The sequence below is a fragment of the Lynx canadensis genome, chromosome A1 (assembly GCF_007474595.2).
Source record: "Lynx canadensis isolate LIC74 chromosome A1, mLynCan4.pri.v2, whole genome shotgun sequence".
In the NCBI taxonomy this organism is placed as follows: domain Eukaryota; kingdom Metazoa; phylum Chordata; class Mammalia; order Carnivora; family Felidae; genus Lynx; species Lynx canadensis.
The window spans coordinates 232,897,986-232,920,753 of record NC_044303.2 but is presented as its reverse complement, the minus strand read 5'-3'; the positions used below and the strand labels follow the sequence as shown (position 1 = coordinate 232,920,753).

Below are 22,768 nucleotides of genomic sequence, written 5' to 3'. Positions count from 1 at the left end.
TAAGTGCACCTGCTAGCATAGCAGGGAACTTTATGTATGAAAAAGAAGATATATATACCCATTCTTTCAGTGTTTCTTTCTCCTCCTTGACTCAGACAAAGCTTAAGCAAAGAGAACGGAATGGGAATCCCTAACATACACTAATTATAATACGGAAAGAAGTTTTGAAACCAGGTTTAAATTTTTTTGGCTTTTGTTGTTTGTTTTCTTCATGAGTCTATTTAATTGATTAGTTTATGCTGTTACAAAAAAAAAAAAGAAGCGGATAAGCATATATACAGCAAACAATCTGGAAAATTATGATAAAGCACAAAAAGAAAAATCCAAACCACCCACTACAAGGATATCACCGCTGCTAACTTACAAATTTCAAATAATAAATTTAATTTATATACTAAGAAGAAAAACAAGTTGAGATCAAGCTGAAGGAATGTCTGAACTTCCTATTTCTTTACTGAACTTATAAGCGCCGAAAAACATTCCTAAAGGTACCATTAAAAAAAAGTTTTAAACATGTAGATGATGAGGTCATCAATGTAGCTGCTTAATTTCCAACCATGTTTCTTTAAAGAGCATGTACCCATGTCCATGTAGGAAAACTCAGATTAGCAATTTAAGAAGAATCAGAAGAAACAAACAAACAAACAATCATTTTCATGTGTCTGTTGGCCATCTGGATGTCTTCTTTGGAAAAGTATCTATTCATGTCTTCTGCCCATTACTTAACTGGATTATTCATTTGGGGGGTGTTGAGTTGTATCAGTTCTTTGTATAGTTTGGATACTAACCCTTTACCCCATATGTTATTTGCAAATATCTTCTCCCCTTCCATAGGTTGCCTTTCACTTTTGTTGACTGTTTCCTTCTTGTGCAGAAGCTTTTTATTTTGATGAAGTCCCAATAGTTTATTTTTGCTTTTGTTTCCCTTGCCTCAGGAGACCTATCTAGAAAGAAGTTGCTACGGCTGATGTCAAACAGGTTATTGCCTGTGTTCTCTGCTAGAATTTTGATGGTTTCAGGTCCCACAGGGGAGGTGGGGGGCAGAGGCAGATGGGTAAAGCAAGTTATGGGGATAAAGCAGTGCATGTGTTGTGATGAGCCCTGGGTGCTGTATGGAATTGTGAAATCAATATATTGTACTCCTGAAACTAATATTACACTGCATGTTAGTTAACCGGAATTTACATAAGAACTTACCTCTCCCCACCCCCCCCAAAATCCTTGAAAATTACAAAGTTTAACAAGTCCTATATAACGAGGAACAAATTTTGAACTATAAGCTTATTTTTATCATGATACTCCAAGAAACACAGAAGGGAGAAGATGAACATTTACCCAGCAAAATATCCCATTCATGAGACAAATAACTTGTTAGGGAAAAATAAAACAAACACCATTGAAAATTGATTATATTGTGAACTATAAATAAATCCTAAGAAATTATACACAAATAAAGACTGGGGCTCTTAGGTTCCACCCATATTTGTTGCTTTTGCTTTTTTATATTCAAAATCATCCAGTTTGTTTTATATTTGGAGCACCATTTACTTGTATACTTATTATTTATCTTGGTTTCCCCATAGAATTTCTAATTGCATTTCTACTTTTCCTTTTGATAAAAATAATCTTCATGTAATTAACCACTTCTCAGTTGTTAACCTTGTGATTTGAATAAAAATATCTACTTTGTTCTTAAAGGCATTTTTATGGAACCCTCTAATTGCATTTTGTATAATTTGTGATGAGTTGTATATGTGAGACATCATATTTTTATTTCTATGAATTTTTTCTTGAACTGTTTTTTCCTTCCCATGGAAGTCTTCTCACACTTTATGAATACAGTATCGTATTTATACTATTTTTTAACTAAAGTTGAACATGCACTTAATTTATAAAGATATCCACAGAAGCTAAGACAAAAGACTCAAGTAAGCCCTCTATGTTGTGTCCATATGCTGTTCAAAGTAGGAACATTCAACTCTTCCACAGTCTATTTTGACATTTGTCTCCAAATCTCTAAATAAAATTATTTTACTGCTGTTTCTTGATTTTTTTTCAGCTGAAAAATATCATTTACTGGCTCCTTCTTCAACCTATCCTCCTCGCATCAATACACATACCTTCTCTTGTCCCTGTTTTCTCAATATTGTTTTATCGTAATTCTGCTTGGATATTCAGCATTTACATATTTATGACTATGTTGATACTATTCACAGATGTGCCATAAAGTAAGAAATGTTTCTCAAAACAATTTTGTTTTTTTGGAGTTAATAACAGTCTTGTCTTAAGTTTTGTTCAGGCTGCTATAACAAAATACCATAAACTGGGTAGTTTATAAAGCCCAGAAACTTATTCCTCACAGTTCTGGAGGCTAGCAAGTCCAAGATCAAGGTGCTGGCAGATTCGGTGTCTGGTGGGGATCTGCTCCCTGGCTCACAGATAGTGCTTTTCTCTATAAGCTCACGGGGTAGAAGAGAGGTCTCTGGGGTCTCTTTTTTAAGGGCGCTAATCTCACTCAAGAGGGCTCTCTCCTCGTGACCTGTTCATCTCCCAAAGACCTCACGTTCAAACCAATCCCTTTGGAGGTTAAGTTCTTAGATCTGAATTTGGAGGTGGGGGGGGGGGGGGCACAAACATTGTCTATAGCAGGGCCCCGGTTTCTTTTTCTACGTACTTACTACTGATTTGTTCCCAACGCCCAACTGTAAGTTTACATTTTCTCCAAACACATACTAACACCTCAGGTATTTATTCCATGACGGTTATTTTCCTGGAAAGACACCTTCTGACACTCTTCTACCTACTCCATCCTGCTCCTACAGCCCACGGCACAACCTTTCCACAATTGCCTCTCTTTGCCCTCATCAGATTTTTCTCCCTCTCTATGTCCTGTGGGAGCCTCTAGTGCAGGCCTGGCATATAAATGAGACACTGTTCAGATGGGTTCCTTCACGTCCCATCTCTCAGTCCCTGTTCACCTTTCTGGGAGATTTCATCAAATTTATTTTCTTGCTAACTGTTGACATCATTTTTTAATCATGTAGTAAAGACAATCTGTGAAAGGCCATTTTAATAGACTGAATATTTTATTGTCTTTGTTTAACGGATGCAGAATCTTCCCTGATTTCAGCAAACATTAATGGTAACTTCCTGTCTCTATTTCCTCCAAGTTTCTCATCCAATTGGTTTTATCGCCTATTTTTCATCATGAGAAATGTAAAACAAAACAAAACAAAAAGAGCTGGGTACATGAATTGCTTTGTAGGCCAGGAGTTAGCGGTGCCTATTTTTCCTGAGCATGAACACCACCCACAGGGGAAAGGAGCTGGGACTACACTACAGAGCCTTACACTTCGTGTCCTTTTTTTTTTTTTAATTGAAGATCTAAGCTATTTCTAGGTATCCCAGTCTGATACATTTCTAGGTTTGTCATGTTCCAATGACATGCTCCTCTGTCTTCTTTCAGGGTGACACAGGAGCTGTCGTGCTGAGGTACAAAGTGAGGGAAGATCTGGAAATCTAACCCCTCCCTCCACTGCCTCCTACTATTTGCAGTTTCCATTGAAAAATCAGCTGTAAATCTTACTTCTACTCCACTGAGCATTATATGTCCTTTTCTCCCCACTATGGTTCATTTTTAAGGTGTTTCTCTTTGTCATTGGTTTTCAGGCTTTCAACCATTATGTGTCTAGATGTGGCTTTATATTATTTATCATTCTTGGTGCTTGCAGAATGTCTAAATCTGGTGAATGATGTCTTCAATCATTTCTGTAAGGTGTCAGCAATAATTGCTAAGAATATAGTTACTACTTTGTTTTCTCTCTTTTCCTTTTGAGACTCAAATTATAGGTGAGATCGAATTTTGAACGCAACATGTGTCTCTTACTTTTAACATTTTTTTCTGCTAATTCCTCTCCACACCTCAGGCTAGATATTTTCCAGCAACTAAATTCCAGTTTACTATGCTAACTGGATCATCTGTGGGTTTCATTCTATTGCCTGAGTTTACCTAATTTATCTGTCACAGGGTTTTTGCCTTTTCACATTTCTGGAATATTTTGCTGCAAGCCAATTGCAGAGACTCTAAATGATGCTACTTGCACCAAGAAATATTCCTTCAGAGACGGTTACTTTTTTCCTCTGTAAAGCAGATCTGGAGGGAAAGGGGGGTGAAGGTAGGGACTAAGCCGAGTCAGGGCTGAGGTGCAATCTGGAGAGATTCAATAAACTTCTGATTCATCTTTGTTTCTAGAGCGTGGACTCCCCAAGTTTTTAGGCAGTAACCTATGGGGTATTTAGTTCCTTGGTCCTTTAAACAAGTGGGAGATTCCTTCTACTCTGTTGTAGCTTAGATCTTCAGCCATAGGACTACCACATTTCGGCAAACATCTTCAGGGGAAGATTGGCCATGTGTTTGAGGCCCATCACATCTTTAATTTGTACCTATGCTTCTGTGTGCGAGTGAACGTCTGCTGGTTTCTCTCCTTCTGACCAGCAATCTAATGGAGGTTCAACCTTTAGCTGAACCCACACTAGATTTACCTCCTTTCCCACTTTTCTTGCTCTTGTGAACTTGTAACATTTAAATATTGTCTCTGTTCTCAAAATAATGTGTCAGGAGAGAGCTGAGGTGATCATATTTACTGAATAGCTCTAATATTTTCCTGAATCCCACTGAATATAATATTTGGAATCTCTTTTACGTCATATTGTATTCCTTGGACAATTACCATTTCATCTGAAGTAATTAGTTTTGGTTGTTTTATCTGGCTTTTACCACCATGTTTTGGATTGTGGTATCCTCTGTTCTTAGATATTTCCAAATTTCCAAATAAAGGGTGCTTTGTATGCTTTAAAAAATGTCTTCAAATAGTTTGGTATATATAGATATCTATATATAGACATAGATATAGATATAGATATAGATATAGATATAGATGATAGAGATAATAGATATGATTCCATTCCTCGTATTCATAGACTTTTAACTTTTACATATCTTTATTGTCATTTAAATGCTGTTTTAATGGGTGGAGTATCAGTATCACTGTGTCTCCACCTTCCTGAACCAGAAACTGATGGTTGTCCTTTTCAGACTACTTTTGATTTCAATGCTCCTTTATCCAAATGATGATTAAAAATTTCCAGAAAAAAAATGTACGTATTTGGACTTCACTTCATACATACCCATACTTAATTTGTTATTAAGTAGAATGCATCTAATAGTGAATATCTGAGTGGGCAAATTACCTCGGTGCCTTCCAGAAAACACATAAACGATAACTGAGTATCCTCCAAAATTGAGAAACAGGGTTGAAAGTCAAGAATTAAACTGTACATTAGAGTGGGAGAGAGCCAAAGCACAAGATACTCTTAAAAACTGAGAACAAACTGAGGGTGGATGGGGGGTGGCAGGGAGGGGAGGGTGGGTGATGGGCACTGAGGAGGGCACCTTTTGGGATGAGCACTGGGTGTTGTATGGAAACCAATTTGACAATAAATTTCATGTATTGAAAAAAACAGAATTAAACTGTACGATCAGCCCATTTCAAATGATAACAGAGATCATATCCTGTCAGTTGAAAGAGGCAAGCCACTAGGCCAGTAAAAACTGATGCAAACTGGTGAAACATCGTAACCTAATAAAAAGGTTACATATAAACTCTAAAAGGTTGGCCATTATGGGGCACCTGGGTAGCTCAGTTGGTTGAGAATCAGATTCTTATTTTCAGCTCGGGTCATGATCCCAGGCTAGTGGGATCAAGTCCCACATCAGGCTCTGCACTGAGCATAGAACCTGCTTGGGACTCTGTCTCTCTCTGTCTTTCTCTCTCTCTCAATCTCCTTCTGCCCCTCCCCACCTTCTCTCAAATAAAAATAAAATAAAATAAAATAAAATAAAATAAAACAAAACAAAACAAAATAAAATAAAATAAAATAAAATGTTAGCTATTCAAGAACAACAAACAGAGAGTTTGATAAACATATATTAAACAGGGGCAGTGTCCATCACAGCTCTACCTACATCACTCTACTGAACTGAATCACAGTTACCGAATAAATTCAGGATGCAAAATAGTTCATATGCTAAATAATCACCAAATCAGGGGATACCTGGGTGGTTTCAGTCGGTTAAGCGTCCAACTCTTGATTTCAGCTCAGGTCATGACCTCACAGTTCGTGAGTTGATCTCCACGTCAGGCTCTGTCCTAACTGTGGAGCCTGCTTGGGATTCTCTTCCCCCCCCCGCCCCCGTCCCTCCCCGCTTGCTCGCTCGCTCTCTCTCTCAAAAACAAATAAATACATTTAATAAAAAACCTGTAAATTAAAAAAAAAGAATGACCAAATCAGGATTTTCAGTCAGTCACTGTAGAGAATGGTAGGCCAATGTAGCTCATGCGTTTTTCATTTCTATTTCTCCCTTGCCATTCATTCTCAGTAAGCCCCTAGGTCACTGGGAGATTCTGCTTCCAGAATACATAATTTCTTACACAAACAAGAAATCCTTTACTTATCTCTGAAACAAAGGGTTCTTCTGGGATGGTGGCTTATCTATTTGTGTCAGCATCTGGGGAGAGGCGCACAAATAAGGAAAAGGAAAGCAGGGCAGAGAATCTAAGCATGACCATCATTCAGCAGTCCTGTCAGGTGCCGGGGCCACTTCTGAAATAGAGGTAGAAATGCATTTTAGATAAATGAAAAGGACCCCTCCGTTTATCTAGCAGCCTACGGCTGTCAGGCAGTATTTGCTGTTGGCTCGCAGAAACTTCCTGACTTCATTTCGAGAAACTAAAGGATACATACTCCTAAGAAAAATATTCAGGCATCTTAAATTTCGCTTTTGAGGCTGCAGGTGGAGCAGAAATTCAGAAACGCGTAGGGAAAGTCGTTAAGGACAAAGCCGTGCACGATACAACAGAATGCATTCGACAATCAAGCAGGCATACAAACATTTCACTTCGGTGGCAGGGGCAGGTCTTGGCAGGCCAGGTCTAGAGCATCAAGACAAGCCCAAGTAAAATACGCAAACACGCTGAGTGGCACACACACACCGCAGTGGGCGCTCTCAGGCCCTCACCCGGCTCTCCTTGCACGACAGCACACCTGTCACTGGCTGCCGTCAGCTTTGGCTGGTACTGGCTCGCGGATGCCCCCCTCTCTGCAAACCGCTCTTGGCTGATGAGCGCAACCTCGTTAGAAGACTCGTGTGACCGGGGCGCCTGGGTGGCTCAGTCTGTTGAGATTCCGACTTCAGCTCAGGCCGTGATCTCACGGTTCATGAGTTCGAGCCCTACGTCGGGCTCTCCGCTGACAGCTCAGAGCCTGCTTCAGATCCTCTGCTCCCTCCCTCTCTGCCTGCTCACGTGCTCGCGCGCGCTCTCTCTCCCTCTCAAAAATACATAAACATTTACAAAGATTTTTTTGAAAAAAAGACGACTATGTGACCAACTTCCCCCAGATGCAAAAATCAGTAGCTAATGATGGAAGGACAAGGGGGAACTGAGTATAAATCATCCCCCTTGCCTCAAAGGGGACCAACTGAGATCTTATCTAGGCTCCAGAATTCCCTTGGGATCAAGTTGACACTAGACTCCAGCTGAGAGCAAATTCCTGCCTAATTCTGTTCTCTGCTATCTTCCTCACTCCCCACCTGCCGAGAACATGCCCTCCATACAGCACAAGCCTATGAATCCCCGTCTCCGACTTCCAGGAAACCCAGTCTAACGTCCAGATATAAGTTATAATGATAAATTAACAGTTACACTCCCTGTCTGCCAGCTGTCTATACGCGGTATAGTAAGCAGTAGCAATGAGCACAGTGAGGCAGCCTGTCGGCTGGGGATTAAGAGACTGTCCTCTGGAGCCCAACAGACCCAGATCCAAATCTCAGCTCGGCTACGTACCAGCTGGGCGGTGTTGGTTAAATCGCAGAAACTCTCCAAACACCAATGCCTCCTCTATAAAATATTAAAAACAGTATATAACTTCGGGGTGCCCGGGCGGCTCAGTTGGTGAAGCGTCTGACTCTTGATTTCAGCTCAGGTCACGATCTCACAGTCGTGAGACCGGCCCTGCTTCCGGCTCCGTGCTGGGTGTGGAGCCTGCTTAAGATTCTCTCTCTCCCTTTCTCTCTGACCCTCTCCCACTCTCTTGCTCTTTCTCAAGGAAAAAAAAAAAAAAAGGAAAAGAAAAAATCATGTAACTTCAACCTTAGTGACGTTGAGAGGCTCCCGTTGAGACAATGCATGTGGAGGGCTGAGCACAGAGTTAGAGTGAGGGCCTGCTTTTGTCACAATGACAGAAGAGAAATAAGTCGAAGGATGGTGCACGTGAGGATTTTAATGCTGAACGGGCCTTCAGGGACAGTCTGGTCCACTCCTCCTCCAGCTCTCCTCTCCACAAGGCACCATGGAGAAACTGAGGTCTGAGGAAGTTATGTGGTTTATTCAAAGTACCCTTGCTTTGTTTTCTACAGAGACGTTAGAAGCGTGAACAAATCTGTGTGCGTGAGAGACAAAATGAGAATGACGTGGGTTGGGGGTGGTGGTGGACGGAGAACAGGGAACAGCAGGGGCACCCCTAGCGGCTAGGCCCGTGTTTCCCAGCACCCTCTGGGTGAAAATGCCAACACCTGCCAAGGTCTGAACGCCCCAGTTCTCTGCCTCTTCCTGGGCATGCGAACCACGCGTTCTGCCCCCTTGCAGTTGACTGAGGCCAGGTGACTGAGTGATGGCCGCTGGCATCTGGGCAGAGGGGAGGTGTGCCACTTCTGGGCATGGCCCATAGGATCTCCTTTGCAGGATTTTCCATTCTCCGTTCCATGCCGCCCCTGGAAATGTGGGTCGGAGATGGGGGCACATAAGGCAGAAATCCTGGGCTCAGGGCTCCCGCCGCCCCTACGGTGCACTGTAGCGCAAGTGATGAGGCTCCGTGTGTGTGTCCAGCCCCTAAGGACACGGGGCTGCTTGTCGACAGCAGTCAGCTCACCTTCACCAATACTCTGAAACTAGAACACCTAAATCATCCTTATGAAATATGCATAAACGACTATAAATCCTCCGGGAAGTTATGAGAAAGGGAAAGTAAATGGGTAGATAAAACGGCACTCGACAGGGAGCGTTCACCAAGAGGGTGGCTGCAGGAGTTCAGAATTTAAGGACAAAGGTGACCAAATTCTTCGGTTTCCGACTAGGAAGACCTAGACTAGAAGACCGACTTAGGTCAAGGTCTGCTGGGACCATGAGACACTGCACGTGGACTCCAATTAGAACACATCCACTAGATACTGTCTGAAAAACTCAAAACACAAAACAGAAACAAAAATTTTCACTGCCTCATATTGCGTTCACTCATTCATTCAGGAAATAACACATCGAAAACTTCGTATGTACGAGGTGACAAAACAAACCCTTTCTAAAAGGGTCACTTAATAAATATTTTAGGCTTTTCAGGCAGGGCAGTCTCTGTGACAACCGGTCAACCCTGCTATGCGGCAGAAATAGACCGCATCTAAGAGACACTGGTGTGTGCGTGTTCCAATAAACTCTGTGAAGTAGAATCCCAGGTTGGCGGTATGCACGAATGGGCATGGCCATGTTCCAAGGAAACTTTAACTATGAGCCACAAGGGCTGGTTTGCCCACCCCTGAAAGGTTTTAGTAACACTGATCTCTATGAGTCCTTCCACTTCTACAGTAGGATGATTTTAGGAACATGTTTGATAAAGAAAGGAAAAATAAAGTTTAGAAACCTGATTTCTGATGACTACGGTAGGGACTGGTTTCTAACTGTCCAATATAAATATAAAATTTGATTGAAAAAAAATCAGTCAATATGAATATCTCCTTTGAATAGTTATTCTAAATTATTAAGTAATACGGCATTCTCACACAGAATCCAAAACAGGCTCCAGGCTCCTAGCTGTCAGCACAGAGCCCAACGTGGGGCTTGAACCCACAAAGTGTGAGATGATGACCTGAGCTGAAGTCAGATGCTTAACCAACTGAGCCACCCAGGAGCCCCAGTTGACTGAATTTATTTTTAAATTTAATCGCGTATTGACAAAAGGAAACAATTTAAACTCCAGAATTCCAGCAGCTTCTTTTAGAAATGGCCACCAAGTTTTCATCCATGTGTTTGGTTAAACATATGAAGAACTCTAAAGAGAAAACTTCCTTCACCACATCAGAGATCTTACAGATTCAATCAAGTGATCTTAACATCACAGACTAGAAAAGCAGCTTCTTCAAAGTATATGGGAGTGAGACAGCAGTTACCCAACACAGGGTTTCAACCTTGGCGCCATTAGAACTCAGAGCCACCGTGGTCTTTGTGGAGTGGGGACAGCCCACCCTACGCATTACGGGACGCTGAGCAGAATTCCTGGCTTCCACCCCACAGATGTGTCTCACCGTTCCCATCAGAGGTGAAAGCCAGAGGTTCTCAGCAGGTTCAGCAGCCCCCAGTTGAGAAACACTGGCTTAGATAATGTCAGGTTGAAAGTCAGTTCCCCAAACTTAAAGATCCAGGAAACAAAGTTAACATCTATGCTAACTTCCAACAGAAATCTCTACCAATGTTGACCAGGTAGTCACACACTTAATGGTTTTTAACTAACAACTCACAGAGAGGCAGGAAGCAAATTGGAGCACAGATTTCGATTTTTCTGCTTATTCTAGCAGTTGTGAGTGAGAAACGGGCTGTGAATTCCTTTCCCTCGGTAATAAAACAATATGAAAATGGATTTGGAGCAATTCCCTCAAAGAATATTAGAAAGATGGGGAGCCTAAATGAGCTGCAGTCCTTTGTGCTCTTGGGGTGCTGTTCAAGGAGTGTCCACCTCGGGCCATCCCAGGCATCACCCCGGAGGGGCAAATGTTGTCGATTAGTCTTGAGGCCGGCTGCGTTTCTGAATTTCTCAAAAACCTTCTTTGTTCTTAAAAAATAACTGCTGCGATCAAAGCAAGAAGGAAGGTGATCTGAAGAGTTGAATCTGGCTATCGTGACAAGACGTGCGAAACACAACGGTGAGCAGCCACGTCTTCGATCACCAAGCCTGACTGGCTTTCAAGATGTCATGGCTCAATTGTAGCACTCGGTGGCCACAGGGAAACTGATCGCAGCCTCTGAGTGGAAAGATGCTTTCTAAATGATATCACATCGATGTCTGGTTCTCTCGACATTGATGAAAACCAGGTTTTCTTTCCTTAAATTAAAAGCAACTCTCGGTCTTGCACTTTAATACAGAAGGTATGCCTGTTTGAAAACGGTAACAAATATTCTGAGTACAGGCATTTTACCTCGTGGTACACCTATATGTGCATATTTCTGTGGTGATGCCAAGGCATTTTCCTCAAGCAGATAATGTTCATCCAGGGTAACAGAAAAAATGTGTCCGACCCAACCCTGGATCAAACCTTTACTGCTTTAGAAACCCCACCAGTGGTGTCTCGCCCTAACTAGAGAGGCAAAGGGAAAGACTGCTTTGAATCCGGGTTCTGTCCAGCCTCCAGACTGCTTTCGGCATCTGGCTTATCAGGCAATCTGACCTTGCTGTGAGTTTTCCCATTCTGAGGCCACCCGACCGAACTCCATTTTCCTCACCAGCGGATCTCGGCACAGTTTCACAAGCCGAGTCACAAGGCATGGCCACGTCCGGATGGACGGTGTGCTGACTCCTGTGGGTAATGCCAGCAGCCTGTGTCTGGTCCTCCCTTCGCTGCTCAGGGGGAGACAAGACCTGCCCCCCACTTCTCCTCTCACCAAACACCATAAATGGGGATCACCAGTCTGGGGACCATCTTGATCTGAGGAAGCGGGGACAGGGAGGGTGCACGGAGAGGTGTTCACTGTGCCCCTGTTATGGCCGGGGGCTGGGCTGGCTCCTCTGTGTACAGCAGGACGTTGAATTCAGGGATCATTCGTGGGAGACGGTCTCTAGAATTCTGTAACAACCAGCCAACAGAAGGAGAAAAAGGAATATCATCCAGCATCTTCTGTCTTGTTACTGATCCGAAAACACGATCGAGGCAAGGAGACGAATTCGGGGCAGAGGAAGAGTACAGAGCATTACTGAGCAGACAGGTGGCTGGCGGGTCAGAAAGGAGTGGATCGGAGTCGGCAGTCACGTGTATTGTCCTAGAAGTATGCTTTGGGGTAAGAGGGCACACACGTGTGTTTCTGGATGCCTCTTTCAGCAAGCATCTCTCATGGCTCTAGTTTCTGGGTTGTGTTCCTTTCCTTCTCTTGAATTGAGGGACGAAAATACGAAGCTTACCTCCACCCCCTAAGGCAGAGTTTAAAAAAGTTAAAGAGTGAACATATTACTCGAGACCAAGGCATTAAAACAGACGTTTGTCTCGCGTCTACCACCTGTGGGTAATCTAATCTGATGACCCAACACCAAGGAGACAGAAATAGAATGTTCCTCATGACACACAGAGTGAATTTGCATGTGAATCAATGGGTGCTCGTCAGACACCGAGGCTGTGAGGCTACCAAATGAATCAGAGGGTCACCTGCCCAAAGTGGCTCAGGATGAGTCACAAAGACAGTGTGTCTACCGGGGGACTCAGGATCGGCAGTCTTTTTCTAGATTAAAAAGAGCATGGGGCGAAAGTGTTTACCAGAGAGGACGGCAAAACTAAATGTTTGCTCAATGCTAGGAAAGAACCTCCAGGTGACAGGTTAGAAAGCTATAAGCAGCGTGACACTGACAGACAAGGTGGAGGCACCCCACGGCGATGGAGAGAGACAGGATCAACGCAGGCAGCCACCAGAGGTGGACCCTGCCGTCACGCAGAGAGGGGCAAGATCAAATGAAGCCTTGTCCGGTGTGAAATAAGGGCTCTCGATGATTCTCAATACCGATGATCTCCACTCTGTGGCAAACTGTCTTCCCCCTCGCCTCAGCTTCCCCACCTTCCATGTTGAAACAATCACTTGTTATCTTTAGTGAGAGATGGAAGGAGGCAATTATTAGCCTGAAATGTTCAAATCAATCCAGCTGATCCTAGTAGAAACTAATATTTCTACGACATAACTGAAGGCTTCCGAGTCATAAATGCCTCTGTATGCATTCTCTACAACTGGAACATCCAACGGGGTAGCACTTGCCCTGCTGCTCTTGAGCTGGTGCTCTCTATGTAAAATACACATGAGGTTTTACAGATTCAATCTTAAAAATGTAATATCTCACCGATTTCTTGAAATGAGTACGTATTGAAATAATATTTTTGATAGGAGTCAAGACAAACGTATAATTAAAAATGATTCCCATTTCTTTGTGCTTGTTTCCAAATGACTGACCGCCAGTTTCAACAAACTACCCGTGAGGCTCACATGGTGTTTCTACTGGACAGTGCTGATTATACCACCAATATAGCCCTTTCTTTAGCTGTACACCTCTCTCTGGCCACCCTGGGAAATAGTCATTTCAATGACAAGAAATTAGTCATAGAAATCTAGAAGACAACTTTACTGAAGACATGTAAGAAAGAACAGTCTGCCAGCTTCATCACTCTCCATCCGGAGTACACAGGAGGCTACTGAGCAGCACAACCACCGCAAATTGTGCATCTTGGACTGTTTCGCACCAACGGCAGAGCGATGCCTGACAGCTGGCACCAGGGCTGTGTCATCAAAGCCACCATTCAGAAAGCCACTGACTGCTTGCCGGGTCCCATGTCAGTAAACTGTGCGCTCTCTCACCAAGGGGTTATGCTGATGGGTTTTCAACGAAACAACAACCTCAACTTGAGTTCCACCAAAAGGCCGTCGCGATGACAGGAAACCATGATGGGAAAAGCAACTTGGTTCCCTCGCCCCCACACCAACGTCACGCACAGCGTCAATGGCAAATGCATCTGTTTATTCCGAAATAGCTAAATTTGCAAGAAAAACACACTGGGCTCTGATAAACCCTTCACCGAAATTCCTGGGTTTGCCCATTAGTTATTTTACCACATCTGCTTTATCACTCTTTCTGCATGCGTGTATTGTAATTTTTAAATGATTTCAGAAGTTAGAAAAATGATACCCTTTACTCCTCATCTCAGGTTTGTCCAGAGAACGAGGTCATTCTCCTACATAATCACATTACAGTTATCAAAATCAGAAAATTACTATCAATACATTTCTGCTGTCTATTCTGAAGACGTTAAAATGTTGCCTGTTGTCCCAATGGTGCCCTTTATAGAAGCAAGAAAAAACATTTTCTTCTCTTCCAAGATAGAAGTTGGACTGAGTGTTTCGTTTGACTGCCATGCCATTTTTTCTCCTTGATGATGGACTAGCCCTTCATTCTTTACGTGCCCTTCATGACCTGGTGATTTTTGAAGAGTAGAGGCCAGTTTTTATAGAATGCCCCTCAGTTTTGGTTTGTGTTCTGGTTCCTCCTGATAAAACTGGTTGGAATCACAAGCATACCTTGCTGTGTCCTTCTCCATGCACTGAATCAGGACACGTTGACTAAGTTCTTTGTCCCATTACTTGGTTATGGTGAGAATGGCTGGGTTTCTTCACCATCAAGTCATAATTTTCCTCTTATAATTCATAAATATCACATAGGTAACTACTTGGAGACTTTATAAATATCTTGGCCATCATCAAAGTCTCAGCCATAAATTTTAGCAGCCGTTGATCATTTTTGCCTGAATCAATTTTTAGTGTGATGGTAACCAAATGATGTCTTAATTAAATCATGCCTTCAATATCTGGCAGTTGGTATTTGACAGTAAGGAAGAATGGCCCCTCCTTCTGCCTCATTTGTTTATTCATTCATTTCTTTTCTGATGTTGGTATATTCTCGTTGATTCTTATTCACCGTGTTATAATCTGATACCATCATTATTTAACCATCCATTGTCCCAGATTTCTTCAGTGAGCCCAACGTTCAGTTGGCACCTAGGTCCTTTGGACCTGCCCTCATCATTCTCTGAATATGTCCTGAATTCTGGAAACAACAAGACCTTCTAGGCTTCTCTGAGACTTTTGCCACCCAGACCCTGGAACCGGCTACTTCTCCAAGAAACTTTAGTTCATTTTAGGGTGTGGTTAAATTTAGAAACCAAGAACTGTATATTAAATGTGCTCATTGCTACTACGATGACACTCCTTCCAGAACCTTCCAGCCAACAAAACTAGGAAACAAGGAAATGAGAGAGCACGTACATGTAAACAAATATGTGCACACACATGTACACACACTTTTTCCCACACACACATACACAATGCGGCAGACCGTCTATTACACCATGAGAGTCAAAATGAGCATAATATATAGTTCCCACCTATTGAAAGATCTATATTTTTATAAAAGATTCTTCAAAATCAGAGTTTTAAAATGGTATTTTAGTTACACTGCTGATCATTCTGATTTCTACTTAATACATTCACGATTTTCCCAACAAATCAACTCATACAACGACTTATACACTAAAGAAAACCAAAACAAAACAAAAGACGTATATGCTAAACTACAGTGGCAAGATCACTCATTGTCTGGTGTGATGAAATGATTACAATACTAAGTCATTATTTAGCATCATCACTTTTAAAAACAAACACAATTAACATTTGTTGACAAATTGCTATGGCTTCTTCCTTCCACACATTTTACTCTATTTAATTTTAGCAGTGACAGCGTGGGGAGATCGTGCCTTGTGGCCGTTTCACAGATGAGGAAAACCCACAGCTGCTGCGAGGAAGGGAGCTATATCACAAACCCAGGTCTATCGTCTTCAAAGCCCTTGCGTTTTTACCAAAATTAGCTTTGCTTGTGGGATTGGCTTATTTTGAAGCCCTGGTGAATGAAAGATAGGTCAAATATTAAACCCTAGCTGGGGTGCCTGGCTGGCTAGGTCAGTAGAGCATGCAACTTCCGATGTTGGGGTTGTGAGTTTGAGCCCCACACTGGGCGTGGAGCCTACTTAAAAAAAAAAAAAAACACCCTAGCTCCAAAGTTTCCTGGATGTTCACAAATCCCAGCATTACATGCAGAAGAAATTAACACAAACTCCTCTCCAACTACTTCTTAGGGCTCTAGTACAGGAGGGTGACATTACAATTGAAGACCTTTTCCCAAGCTACACATGGCCCAGGAGTAGTTCTATCACGTTCCATGGGGAGTTCCAGATAGTCGGTGAGAGAGATAGTCATGTTCTAACTCTCCCCTTGTCCAAGGAGACCATGGTTACCAGACCCTTCTAAAAGCCTGGAGGGCAACAGTGGACCTTCGTGATTCACATCTGCCTCTAAAATAAATACTCTACTCAGGCAGAAGGATCTGTGTCCTTCTTCAAACTGTAAAAACAGAAGTACGTAAAGTACATTTGTATCTATCGCCACTTACTCTTTTCTATATGTGGTTTTTTACCCCTATACTCATATTTATTTAATCATAAAAGGTAAAGAGGAAACAAAGATGTTTTCCTAAGGGAACTGACTTTTCCAAAACTATGATGGCTGAATGCAGCAAAATAAATAATCAATGGCCATTCTAACTGGGGGTGGGGGCGGAGTGGGTAAGGGCTCTCCCAGACATTGAGGGGATGTCCTCTGAATTATCTATCATGTGGTGAAGACTAAATCAGGACGATGCCCATGATAGGAAGGGAGGATGCACAGTAGGAAAAAAGGGCCAATCGGGAATTAAGGCAGGTGACGACTCATATCAGATAGGGTCTGGCAGCCTGACTCGCTGAGGAAGCGAATCTCTGCTCTGGCATGATTAATACCTTTACACACATCTGTCTTCATTCTCTCAAACGGTAAGCTCATTGGGATGGAAGATGAAAGCTTGAGAAAGATAAATCGCACCTACCTGGATCAGAGACAAATCCTCAAGCTGTAACCTGAAGAGGTAGTTTCTACAAAACACAAAAGGAGAGGAGTTTTAATTTTAATGGATTCAAAATATTACAGGTCATCAAAATTATGAGAACAAGGCAAAACAAAGCAATGATTTGGGGCTTTCCAAGAATGCGTGTAGCACAGTTGTCCTCACACCTCAGAATTCAGAGAGGCATTCAGTATGTCAGCAGGTTTGAGATTGGCACATTTGAGATTGGCAAGAGAGTTAAGGAATAAGGTGCGTGTGTGTGTGTGTGTGTGTGTGTGTGTGACTACAGTGAATCTCAGTTATTAATGGACTCTCTTGATCCATGTGGAATGGACCAAAGGACACAGGCAGTCGATTCTGAAATTGAGTTTAAGTAAGAGAATACAAACCCATTCTATGAGTCTTCATTCTTATGGATCACCTACATTCACCATGATTTATAGTTACAACACATCCTGCTTTGGAATTCAACCACAGTCTAAGTATTACAGTGTTCTGTCTTGCTGGATGCATTTAGTGTGTACAAGTTTAGAAGCATCAACTCGTCAGTCCACAATCAAGGGTGTGAAAGAGTCCCCTCTGGCTGCCCAAGTGTGAGGCAAGAAATCAGAGAAAAGGAAAGGATCTGTCTTGACAATGAAGGGGAAGAACAATGAAATATGCAGTGGCGATCAGCACAGCGGGGGGGCAGAACACAAACATCAGCCACATTAGGCTTTGGACTCTACTGCTGTAGGTTTAGCAACAAATTGGCCTCCTCCTGCGAGTTGCTTTGGCCTCTGACTCAAATCATGAATGCCCCCTTAATGAGGAGCTGGTGCAGGGAGAGCCACGCTCCAGGGACTATGGAGGAGAAAGTTAGCCCAGGTATAAACAGTAATGGCAGGAGACCTGGCACCCAACAGACAGACCCTACGAAGGCACGAGTGCGGGACGGGTCTCTAAGAAGCTATTGTTTGGGGGAGCCTGAGTGGCTCAGTCCATTGAGCCTCTGACTTGATTTCAGCTCAAGTCATGATCCCAGGGTCCTGGGATGGAGCCCCATGTCCGGCTTGATGCTGAGCATGGCGCCTGCTTAAGATCTCCCTCTCTCTCCCTCTTCCCCTCTCCCCTGCTCTCTCCATATATATATATATATACATACATATATATGTATGTATACATACATGTATATACATACATATATGTATGTATATGTATATGTATATATATGTGTGTGTATATATATATATATATATACATATATGTGTGTATATATATAATTTAAAAAAGAAGCTATCATTTTACATAACGGGCTGGCCCCACCAAGGTTATTTCCATGGAACTAAGAGATTAACAGTTTTCTCAACACCAGCAAGAAACTCAAGTAGATTATTTTCACTATTTGGAGAGATGGGTAGATGTCTGAAGTGGACACATGCTGTCCTAGTGGAAGTGGCAAGTGACGGCCAAGGCAGGACAATGGGCATGACCTTGAGAGGACCAAGAAGCATCCCTACTGAGCGGCCAGACATGGGAAGACAAAGCCAATAGAGAGGCTGAGGGCTAGTAGCCTGTGCGTGCACACCGTCTGGAACAAGCAAAAGGATGAGCTCACTGGTAGAGCTGTCTCCGGCGTCCCCGGCATCGCCCCTTGGTCACTCTGCCGTCTTAGAGTCTGCCCCCCGCCGCGGAGCCACCGCCATCTTGCACGGCGTGAAAGTTGCCTCCTCCAAACCACTTAAGTGGCCTCTTCACCACACCCTTTCCAACGTCCAATTTAACCTATGAAATAATGCCAGAGAAGCTCCCAGAAAACACTGCGTGGCCCAGGCCACCTCCGCCACAAGGCCATTTGGGGAACACTTGCCCTCTCTTTTATGGCAGATGGATCAGAGCCCTCCGCGCAGACCCAGATTAAGGATGACTTTGACAAGGCAGTGCGACAGCAGGTCTATTTTTATTTAGTCGGGCAGCATGCGGAGGCCAGGTTTCCACCAGAAACGTCTCCCTGAAGGGGGAGGAACGGGAGCCCAGCGCGCGCGGAAGAGGGTAGTTGAGCTGCCGAGGAAACACCACTGGAGGCTGCTAGCATTTGAAGATTTGCCAGCCTTCACCGATGTGACACAGAGGCCGGCGTGACTCCTCCCAGGGAAGTTAGCAATCTAGACACACGCACAGATCAGTTTTCCAGATGAGAGGCTTACAAGTGGCACCACCGGCAATTACTGGCCACTCATCGCCTTCATGGGCACGATGGCTCCCTACCCTCACCCCCGCCTCCTGATTGGCTTCCTGCCTGCAGGATGCTGCCGGCCATCACTGCGCAGTGACCACGGGAGCCAGAAGGATACTTGTCAAAAGCCAAAGCTGTGCCAGGACACAACCTTGTGAGGGAAGCTTAAGCACCCCATGCCTGGGTGCTCTCATCTGTAAAATGGGGCCCATACTCCTACCTCCGCCCTGCGGCTGTCGCGAGGGTTACCTCCAAGAAAAGCACTGAGGATGGCTCCCGATCCATTGCAAGCAGTCGATCGATCGTGGCCACACGCAGACAGTTTATGGAAAATACTGAAATTTCCAGACCCATTGCAATTCTCAGCAGATTCCCCATTGCACAGGAAAGGAACGAGGGCCGCTCTCCAGCCATTTCCGGTTTCCGGGGGAAGCCGGCCTGACTGTGCGTTCAGGTGCGTGGGGTCATTGTCTGCCCAGGGAGCACAGCACTCCTGGGTTTTCAGATTTATAACGTCGTGGTTCTGGGACCCAGTCACCACATTCTTCCACTCACTAGCTCTTTTAAGAAAGACTTTTTCTGTAAATATTTCCAGTAAAAGAAATTGTTCATATTTTTAGTCAATTAATTACCTAAGGGGTCTGATGAGGTTGAAAGGCCACCTCTCTCTCAAGCCTCTCATACACCCACCCCCATCTCTATCTTTCTCTCTCTCACACCCACCCCCCCCCCACACACACACACCCACATCTAAATCTGGGAACTTTCTAGAAAGGCACTTCTCATACACAACGAGCTGGAAGTGTCTTCACACCACTGAGGAAAGAAGATGGTGGTGTCCACCATGCTCCGTAGAGCTCCGGGCAGGACAACTGGAGAGAAAAGTTCAAAGTCCTCCATTTTGGGTCGGAGGACATACAGAGAATATTCTCGGAAACCCCTCAGTGCCCTTTTCAGGTGCTGTCCACGAGGGAAGGGTTATAGCATGAATGTTTGGATCTCCCCCAAATTCTTATGTTGAAACCCTAACCCTCAAAGGGGATGGTGTTAGGAGGCAAAGCTTTGGGGAGGTGATTAGGTCATGAGGATGGCCGCCCTCGTACAAGAAGCTCCAGAAATGCTTCACCTCTTCAACCATGTGAGGACACAGGGAGACAGTGGCCAGTCTGTAACCCAGAACCCAGCCATGCTCCCTGACCTTGGACTTCCATCCTCTAGAACCAGGAGATATAAATCTCTGCTGCTTATAAGCCACCCAAGTCTGTAGAGTTCTGTTCTAGTGGCCCCAACAGACCAAGACAGGAAGACACGGGCTTATGATAAGAAACATGCCACATTCTCGGGCCACATCTCCCCAAGCAAAAACTTAACTCTGCTGAGGATCCTTTTTCTGCCTGGCACGTCCCAGTACGCAAAGGTGCCCCTCCCCGCCCCACCATTGCTGGTGAATTTCAACCCTGTACTTTTACTCCCCTGAACACCTGAGAGCTGTGGTGCCCTCACAACCATTTCATCAGCGATAAATCAGGGTGCTGGAGACATTCAACAGGTGAACAGAGAGGAAGGGGACAGAGAAAGAGCCACAGTGCTCAGGCTACCCATGCCAGCACCCCAGGGAAGAGAAGCATCAAAGGAGACTGAAACGTTTCCTTTAGTATGTTCTAGGTTACAAGATGCAAAATGGTGATTTTTAAAACCATCCTCTGTTTTTTTTTTTTAACCTAAAAACAAAACCAAAAAACAGAGGATCCAAGAATTCTAAAGCTGAGCCATCCTTAGAGTGTATCTACCTTCAATCTGTCCATGAGGAAACTTCTGCAAATAAAGAGGCACAGGGTGATTTATTCAAGACTATTAGGATCAGATAAAGTCCCAACATTAGAATCAGAACCTCTCAGACCATGCTGTCCCTTGGCCCCTGTGCCACACGGCTTCACCAATCAGTCATCCCATGTCACTTTCCGAGTTTCATGGGCACACCCCCCCAACACACGCACATACACAGAAACACACAGTAATAGTTCTTAGAGTACAACTCTTTTATGTCTTCATTGTTCATTCGCAGGCACATTTACGTATCATTTTGAGACCATTCTGGTCTTAACACTACTAATGGCTGTCTTTTGATTCTAGGTAATTGATTCTCACCCCTGGGACTGATTTCTGACTGTGACATATGTCTCCCCATTAAGCGAACATGTTAACCCTACCGGTCTGGCTCATTAAATGGTGTCTCCTTTCTCCCTCCTTATTTCTCACAGTTTTTTTCCTGAAACTGCCTGCCCATATTTTTTTTTTTAATTTTTTTAATGTTTATTCATTTTGGGGAGACAGAGCATGAGTAGGAGAGGGGCAGAGAGGGAGGGAGACACAGCATCTGAAGCAGGCTCCAGGCTCCGAGCTGTCAGCACAGAGCCCGATGCGGGGCTCAAACCCACGAGCCGTGAGATCGTGACCTGAGCTGAAGTTGGGTGCTTAACCGACTGAGCCACCCAGGCACCCCTGCCCATACTTATTTTAAGAGTGCCCATGTTTCTTCATTTATAACATGAGAGAGCTAAACTATACCATCTGTCAGTATTCTTAAGTAACACAAATCCCTAAAAGACTGTAACCCTTTTTAGATATGAAATGGCCAAGGGAGTTGAATGAATATGTGACCAATCAAATAAAAGACTTGTCACCCTGACACATTTCAACAAATTCCTGAGAAATACTTTTTTGAGTGTTTTTTATTTTTTTGCAACCAAGTACCATATTGCAAAATAATTTTAAATAAAAACTCAGCATGTAAAAGAGTAAGGATAGTTCTTCATTAATGAAAATTCATCCAACAAAGTACTCACACATAATATTTGTTCATCATAGTTGATTAAAGTGACTTAAAATTTTTGAAACTAGAATTACGGGAAATATGTATTGATAACCTTGTACAACCTTTGTGGCGGTTGGTCGGTTACATTTTTGTTGTTACTTTTTGTTTGATTTCGGAGACAAAGAATTGGTAAGGGCTTACAAATATTTGTTGAATACATGACTGTGATCTACACAAAATCCAGGTAGGCAACTTAATGCCTTCTTGGACCTTTCCATATTAGAAATATATAATATGACACATCTCAGTATTCACTTTCTCTATCATGATTTTCAACGATTTTAAAAATGTTTTTAAGAAATGAAATATAAATGAAACATTTGTGGAATTCCCCAATCACCTCCCTGGAACTTGAGAATCTGACAAAACACAGTGTGGATTCTACTATTCTCAAATGCCTTTCCTCAAACTATTCGGTTCCAAGGATAGCTTGAAGTCCATTTTTGCTACTGGACAAATTCCAACACAGCTAGCAACAAGAGGGACCCGAAATCTCCCAAGACAGCTTGATCCATCACAGTTTGGGTCAGCGACCTACGAAGCTAAAGATTACAAAAAGAAAGAAAATCTTCTAAAGGGAATAAAAAATTGATATTCCCAGATGTTGGGCCACTCACACACTAAAGCAAGATCTATGGTCCTCTGTAAGTGGCTGTTCTCCGGGGCATTCCAGAAGGGGCAACCACTTTATCTTGCACTCGTGAGCACACTGAGGAGGGAAAACAATATATGTGAGGTTCACGAGAAAGGCTACCAACCTTTCCAACATGAAGGGGTAATGATTCTGGCATCCAGCCAACAGGGAATGCTAACCAAATGTTTCATATCGGGTCAGTTTC

The 22,768-nt window shown here is 43.4% G+C and overlaps 1 protein-coding gene across 1 annotated transcript in view; it reads right to left on the bottom strand.

Moving 5' to 3' along the window:
* The window catches only part of SEMA5A (semaphorin 5A), a 477,201-nt gene that overhangs the window by 228,913 nt on the left and 225,520 nt on the right, over window positions 1-22,768 (bottom strand). The window contains exon 5 of the mRNA XM_030332665.1: window positions 16,822-16,867. Coding sequence (XP_030188525.1) covers window positions 16,822-16,867 — 46 coding nt within the window. The remainder of the gene's footprint in view (window positions 1-16,821; window positions 16,868-22,768) is intronic.